The sequence below is a fragment of the Cupressus sempervirens genome, chromosome 11 (assembly GCF_028749045.1).
Source record: "Cupressus sempervirens isolate cs-2001-9-10 chromosome 11, ASM2874904v1, whole genome shotgun sequence".
Lineage (NCBI taxonomy): Eukaryota > Viridiplantae > Streptophyta > Pinopsida > Cupressales > Cupressaceae > Cupressus > Cupressus sempervirens.
The window spans coordinates 39,643,943-39,652,172 of record NC_143128.1 but is presented as its reverse complement, the minus strand read 5'-3'; the positions used below and the strand labels follow the sequence as shown (position 1 = coordinate 39,652,172).

The 8,230-nt window shown below is 33.0% G+C and overlaps 1 protein-coding gene across 1 annotated transcript; it reads right to left on the bottom strand.

Moving 5' to 3' along the window:
- Window positions 1-984: 984 nt before the first annotated feature.
- Window positions 985-8,157, bottom strand: LOC149528147 (mechanosensitive ion channel protein 10-like). Its single transcript, XM_089808019.1, has 12 exons — window positions 7,729-8,157; window positions 6,991-7,556; window positions 6,458-6,581; window positions 5,935-6,228; window positions 5,549-5,751; window positions 5,080-5,313; window positions 4,941-5,006; window positions 4,738-4,815; window positions 4,320-4,594; window positions 3,453-3,533; window positions 2,725-2,767; window positions 985-1,258 (listed from the first exon to the last, which is right to left on the bottom strand). The coding sequence occupies exons 1-12, from the start codon at window positions 8,155-8,157 to the stop codon at window positions 985-987; spliced, it is 2,667 nt and encodes an 888-aa protein (XP_089664145.1).
- Between the last annotated feature and the right edge of the window lie 73 nt (window positions 8,158-8,230).

The following is an 8,230-nucleotide window of genomic DNA, read 5'->3' as shown; positions in this document are numbered from 1 at the left end:
GGGCAGTTTGAATGAATTATTTAAGGTGGCAAGGCTTCATGAAACACAAATTCCTTGATCAATATTCACAATATAAGAGTTGACATCAAAAGGAATTTAAAAATGCGTTAATAGTTGTGTTCCTTGGTCCCTTAGGCTGCTCATCCTTGTCAACATAATTAATATTCTTTCATTTGATGTTTGTAAATGCTTTGAAAAATATAAATTGTTATTTTTATAGTAGAGCATGTTTATCAAATCCATTATCAAAACAAGGAAACACTTCTATTTAGTATGAATGTGAGGTAATGAAATTAAGCATTGAAGCTCTCCTAGACAGTGGAAGTAAACTTAGATTCCATGAATTTAATTTTTTTTTACGGACTATAAGATGAAATTGAAGTTATTAAAAAAATCAAAATTTTGAAAATATAAAAATTTCATTAATTTGTTCTTTTAGAATTTTGATTGCATATGTTTCTAATATAGAAATCCTCTCTGAATTCAATTCAGATAAAATGATTTCTTTGATTTCTTCTCAATTCTTGGAAATAAATCTTGCTGGACTTCAGTTCCACCACAACTCTTCAAAGGGAATCCATTAATTATAATTCTCACAAAAAGAGGTTCTTTTAGCTTCAGGTTTTATATGATTCTTTGTGTCATGGATAAAAGAATTCTATTACTCATAATGTTTAGATAAGTAAATTGTTAACCAAGCTACAGAAAGAGTTATGGTTCTATTCTGATGTAGAAAAAGCTAGTTCGCGACTTGAACCATATTTGGATTATATGACCTGCAACAACGTCAAATAGACCTCTTGTTTTGTTCGGTTATTTCTTAATTGGCTCCCCATGCTAGTCCAATCTGAAAGCTATAAAATCCATTGTACAAGAAAAATTAGATGTAAAGAGGCAAAACAAGTCCAGGAAAAAATTAATTTACAAATTTGCACGTGCATGGATTTCATGAACTTCTCCATGTCCTGTCTATTGGCATTATGCTTATTGAAGGATGAACATGATTTCTTTGTTTATGCGCAACATTGTCTTTATACACATACTCATCTGACTTATGGCTACAGGGCTCCAATGAGGATATGCTCCCTTAAGCAAAGCTACAATACCAAAAGCGTGTGACACAGTTGTGCCTGAAATTATGTTGAAGGGAACATGCCTTTTAAGTTCTAACAAAATAATCTCCCTCACTAAGGAGCTGCTGCTTCTAAATAGTTTCGAACATGCTGCAAGGATGTTCAACCTTGCAGCTATAGGTAGGCTGCATTAGTCACTCAAAATTTTTAATTGCAAAATATTTCCAGGTTCACAATGTAAGATCAAAATAAAATAAAAATAAAGAAATAATGGATTATGAATTTCAATTTGGGATATATGATATCTTTTTCTCTGACAAAACAGATAGTGATTCGAACTTGGCACATGTTTTTGTATCTGAAATGAAACAAACGACACTTGAAATTGTTGCTGGCAACCGACAGAATTTAAATCATTTGACCTAAGGCCTGGCTTGTTTAACAATATGTTTGAACTTTTAAATGTATGACCAAAATATAAATTAAAATTGACTTGGTATGTTAGACTCGTATTTTTCAATTCTGTTGAATTTTCCTGTTGTCCAATATCCAAATGCTGAAGCTTCATGAATCACAGAGAAAAGCTGATTAAAAATTCAGTTGTTTATGATTCTGTTCTAACTAATTGTCTTTTATGTAAGGTCATAAATGAAGGTTTCATTTGAAATATGAACATTTATCAATGATAACAGTGAGAGAATCATAATATCATATTATGTCATTATTTATAAGTTCAATGTATAAGAGACCTTGCTTTCAGCGCAGACATTCATTTATATTGAAAATAATTTTAGAAAGAAGAATTATACAATAAATAATTTAATTATCAGATTATATTCTGAGAAGAGGCTAGTATCATAATATAACCATAACTATATACTGTTAACAATACACCAACACAATATTTTTGTATTTGATCTAAAATAAGGTGATAGGATACTATATTGATGAAGAAGAAAATTATAAAGAACTTCTTAAGTTCCTCACTGTTAATAGGAATGTGTTCAATTAACTATTGGATGGATAGTTCTAGTTCTTATAGATTTTTTCATGTGTTGCTAAATTTCATCATTATTTTACATTTAATTTCTTTTAAAACTATTTATCTATTTTTATTTTAATGTTAATCTACAATTAATGTATTGCTAATGTTTAATTGATAACTTCCTTAAACTATCTTCCAATTGTCAGTGTAATACCACCCTAATTTGGACTATCATACTATGAAATTAGAAAATAGATGAACATAATTTAACCACTTTATTATATAATCAAAAATTTATGACAATTATTAAACAATCACACTACCCTATGACAATGTCACTACCATAGTGTTCATTAACATGATATGATTTTTTTTATTGGATGTCAAACTAGAGTTTTGATTGTGTCCTATAAGTGCTCCTGAGATTTATCAGGTTGAATAGAAAACAACACTGATTACAAGTGCCGGTATTTGTATAGTAGTGAAAACTCAAATGAATATTGTCATTTCAGTAATGACGTGCTCTGACGTTGTCCTTTCTCAATTTATCCAGTCTTGTTCTATTGTTGGAATCTTTAACGTTAAGCTCCATGAGCTTTCCACAGTGTCTTTTTGTCTCCCCACATTTGTTGCCGATTAATGTCTTGTGGTATACATAGGCCTCACCTTGTTTTTAAAGCTGAATATACTGAAGATTGAGTGACAGTTCCTGCAAAAGTCATTCTCATTAGCTCAGTCTCATATAACACGACTCATCAGTATCACTTATATTTTTCAAATGCTTATAAATATATCAAATTCAAAGAGACCAGTTTTAGTTGATAAGTAATGTATTTAAAAAACTAGACGACAACTACAAGTCATCAAATCCTGTTTGCCATATTGGTGATTCAGGCATTTTATATATTAGAAAGCTGCAAGCCTTGGTCGCTTTTGTAAACATGACAAAAAGATCTTTCCTCAATGCACTGTAAAAAACCCCATACTTATATTATAAATACAACACTATTGTTCAAAGATTTAACTAATTCAAATGTAGTAGTCAAGAGGGCAAGTTATAGTTGTCCCGATCCACATAAGTATTTGCCTATTTGGTTAAGAAGAAATAAAATATTGAGTTTCTGTAATGATGAGTATATAGAAATTGGTAGACACAACCTACAAATGTTACTGTTCTCCAAAATAACTGTCAACATGTTGGTATGACTCCAAGTCATAGGGGTGAGCAGCAAGGAGAGTTTGTTGCACTCTTTCTGAAGAGTCGTATGTCACAGTATTCCAAAGATGTGAATACTTTCCGTAATTTAGTTTTGAATATAGAGCACTACTGAAAACAATATTGAAAACCATACTACAAGAATATATTGTATTATGTTTCTATCTGCATTTCATACCCCAGATATTTAATGTTCGAGCAAGAGAAGGCAATTCCGAGAACGACATACTTCGTGTACAAAGCAACACAGCTTTGTTGCCTGGAAAGCACAATCCAAAAAATCGTCATTATAATTCTTAGCGTAGATTCCACAATAGTAAAAGAACCAGTCCTTAAATCAATAATATATTAGAATATTTATCTCAAAATTTTTATAGAGGTAACTTTAATGGTCGTCAGAACAAAGTTGGTCAAAATTGATAGAATGACTTTCATTAGAATATTAGAATGTAAACGAATTAAGAATGTAAATGAATACTCTGCATATGAATAAAAATGAAAATATTCTCTCCAACTAGAATGAAAATCATGGAATGCTCAGATGGCAAAAACATCTTGAAGATAATCTACAAGAGCTGCTATGTTACCAGAAATGAGAAACGAGAAACGCAACGTGGACGTGACGAGAAACAAAAATTTCAAAGGTTGTGTAAAAGAAATGTATTTATATATATATATATATATATATATATATATATATAATCAAACTAATTTATTTCTTAGAAATAAATTCTTGACTCCATGTTAAATTGTATTTAATAAATTCCTAATTCAATTGCACAAAATAATTAATAGTTGACTGGTACTAAAGTAATTCTCTCGATTAATAACACTCTATGTTTCCAAATATTAACAAAATTAAAACTATCACTTCGTTAACAAGACTGAAACTGTTACTTCATTTACAAACTAAAACAATACTAAAACTAAAACCACTAAAACTAGTTTAACAAAACTAAAACTACTATGCCTGTTACATTCACTATGCACCCTATAAAATCTATTATTGGTTTTTAAATTTATAACATTATTACCAAAAAGAAACGGAACGGCCGTTGTGTGATGGGAAACCTATTTCGCACGTTGCAATGGGGCTTCCCCGTCACGTTTCTGGCAACTATGGCAAGAGGTAGATTAGAGGGTAGAAAAATAAACATATCTACTCCAAATGCTGCAGGAATATCTGCACCATACGATCCCTTTTCCCAGCAAACTTTGTAAGCTACAGATCTTGCAAGGGGAGCTCCTTCCTGTGCAATACATACCCATTCTTCTTTCATGGCATACATAGACCTCACCTTGGCTTTTCGGCCAAAAAAGCTAAAGATTGAGACAAATTTCTTGTAAATTTATCCTCACTAGCTCATTGCCATATCATAAATTTTTTTATAAACATATTAAATTCAAAGAAACCATGATATTAGTAGATAACTAGCATGTTTCTAGGTACCTATACTTTGTACCTCATATTATTTTCTGTCAAAGAAAAGCCGATTTGCAGAAACATGAACCTTGCACATAAAGTATTGTACCTTTGCTCCCTGCAAAATAAAATTAAAAAAAACTTGTAATTATAATTCTTAATACAGATTCCAAAATAGGTCCAGAAAGAGTCCTTCAAATAAAAAGGAAACATTCCCAACAAAAATTGCTCTTGTTTATTTACCTCTTCCAGAGGCCAGAGGCCAGAGGCCCAAGAGGATCCAAACTAGAAAGAGAATTTACATGGAACCTAGAAATGCAATTTCTTTTGCAAATTACCCCAACTCATTGGAAACGCACAAGGATCTGATTTTGCAGTAGACCCGAAAAACTTAACTGGTGCTTCTTGAGGCAATAGGTGATATTCAATTTCAAGTTTCTCAAAAATATCCTTCATTTTCAATAACAGATCGGATCGTCTACTTGACTTCTCACAAATGTTCTGATAATTCATTGTATGTCTGAGGTAAAGGCCCATTCTCATACTAGTTTTCTCAATCTCCTTCACAAATAAACTATGCTCCGGGTGCCAGTGCTGAGGCTTATTTTCAATATAGCTGCATAATAAACACGACACTTGAAGATTCAAACATCCAATAGCTATTTCAGAAGTAAGATAACCTAACCTAACCTTACTGACCTAGGCCAGATATTAAGCATAATTTTTTAGAAACTTTGCATGCTTATCCCAATCAAATATTTCATATGTAAGGCTATTTGCAAATATATGTGTAACTGTGGCTTGTATTATTGCCATTGGTAAAGAAACCACACAATCACAAATATAAATACCTGCGTATTCTCTCCTTAAGTGCAGCAATTTTTTCCGCAGTAGTAGCAGCATCCACATAAAAGTCAACGCTCTCTCCCATATCTGGACTCCTATGATAGTTACTGATTGGTTTTGTAGATAATATAGAGTTGGGGTAGTACACTTTCTCGTTATCAGCACATAGAAACATTGTTGTGAGGATGTTCATTTCTTCTACAACCATCTGTACAATTCAAAAACCGGTTAGTTATATGGTTTTATTCAATATGTTGTGTGTAACATTTGTTACTTTTCTAATCCATTGTTCAATCTTCAGCACTCATCTTTTCTGCTTTAGCTAGATGTATAATTATTACCCATTCACTCATTTTAGTCATTTGTCAAAGTAGTGAAAAGTGACTTCTACCTGAACTCCATCAACAACACAACGATCGCCCACATCAAATGGATGGGTGACAAATACGAACACAATGGCTTCAAAAATTGTTTTGCACGTATTTCCGAACATGAAAGCCACAAGCAGCAGGTGAGATATTATAATAGTAATAGCATGGGTGCTGGCAATGCCCAGAAGACCCAAAGAAAACATTAGTATGGTTATAATCACAACTGCATTGATGAGTTTGTGTAGCTGTTTAACTGCAGTTTTGGAGTCGTTTAGAGACCGAGAAAGTAATTTCCTTTCTTCAAAAACATTCATCTGCCACCAAAAAGATAAATTAGACAGTATGTCCCAAGAAAGAGCTGTTAGAACTAGGTAATCAGTATTGCCTTGTTGAATTTTTTATGTGTTGTTTTTGTCATAATAAAACAACAAGATCGAGTCAAAAGAACATTAAATGAGCCCAACATGCCAAGTAAAACTACATCTAGCTATACGTTGGGAGTGACATTTACAAGCTATATGGAACTACTTTTAAATAACATACCACCCAGTTTGTGAGAGATGATTCACTGATCCTTCCTGTGTCCGAGGCTCCCATAAATTGAGGAAAGATTCTGCTCACCTCTTTTTTACTCATTAACTTTAGTAGGTCATCTTCCTCAATATACCTGCGGAATAAGGGATTCCAATTAACTAGGTTTAAAAATTCTCAAACATATTCATTTTCTTGGAAGTAAATAAACCATGAGCTGTGGATTTTCCTGATATTGTTTGGTCCTATTAATACCTACCATGCTTTTTCCTTGATGTTTTCGGAAGAGTTAGTTGTTTGAGAACAATGGCCTTAGCACCAGAATGATTATACAATATAAACTGCTGCATATAATGCTTAGCAATATAGGAGCAAGGATGCCAATAAGAGACATGTTATTTGTGTGAGGATGCCAGTTAAAAAGGCAATAGCATATCTATGGTTCATTAAATGTTAGATTTCTAATTTTTAGGAGAATAAAAAAAAACATAGCTATGACAAAGCATATGTGGGGTGAAGGTATTACTTCAAAAAAGGATGCTTACTCTGTTCCACACTTTGCAACATTTTCAAATATCCTCTTCGCCGTAATTGCGGCTTGACGTTCACTATCAATCTTTGCATCATGTTTGTGGGAATAGACGGACCTGTCAATTGTTTTAGCTATACAAGCAATTCCTGAATAACTAATCATATGGATCAATCTCTTCATATTCCAAGCAGATACATTCCTCTGGTTCAGCTTCTGGAGTTGTTCAATATTTATCATACTGGAAACCGCTGCCACTTCATGGTCTGCCCTATCATTATTTCTATTATCAGGAGGATCTATTTGAATTTCTATGTGTTCTGCACTCTTCGTAGAAATTTCATCTGGTAGGGCAGGGGATTGATGGATTTTCATCACTGGGGGCGGAGATATAATTTCAAGTACATATTGATTGAATATGGACTCCTGAATTCTGTCAAAATATGTTTTCACATGAAAATTCAAAGCTAAAACCTTCACCAAAAGTGTCTTCAATAGCCATAAAATTGCAGAGAACAGAAAACAAAACAGGAGCTTCTCAATTGAATCCAACAGCTTGTTATTCCCGGTAGCTCGCTCCACCTGATAAGTTGATAACTCAAACACACCAAAATATTAGAATGGAAAAGAGATTACGAATATAAATGAGGATAAATAAAAATTCCAATTCCAACTCCAACTACAATAGCCATAATGCAAATACATCTCCATTAACAATAACAAGTATGAAAATACAATCCGAACAGAAGAGTACCTGTTTATGAAACATAAGATGCCAAGCCAACAAAATTAAGCCAAACCAGAGGCAATTTTTAGCACTACATCTCACTCCATAGACAAAATATAGGACCCTCTTCCTTAAAATAAAATTCCTCTCAATTACGAAAACTGCTACTTGAATTATCCACTGGGAGACCAATCTCCCACAGAAAACAACCAGAACCATCAAAAACCACTTCCATGTATCTAATCCCCAGATAGTATGTTTCTTCAGAGGCCCAGCTATAAGGCTTGATATCAGTCCTGCTATTAGGCCTACAAAAGCTGCACATTCCACAAAAAACCATTTGTCACACTCAGAGCACTTGTAATTTCGCGGAATCTCCTCTTCTGTGAAGGGATCATATTCTTCTTCGTGATGATCTGGAAGTGAGGGAGAATTGTTCAGTTCCCTTTCAGCCATTCTCGTAGAGTTTTCCATTGCCTCAAATAAAGAAATTGTATATGAGACAGTAAATAAATTACGAACTCGTTGG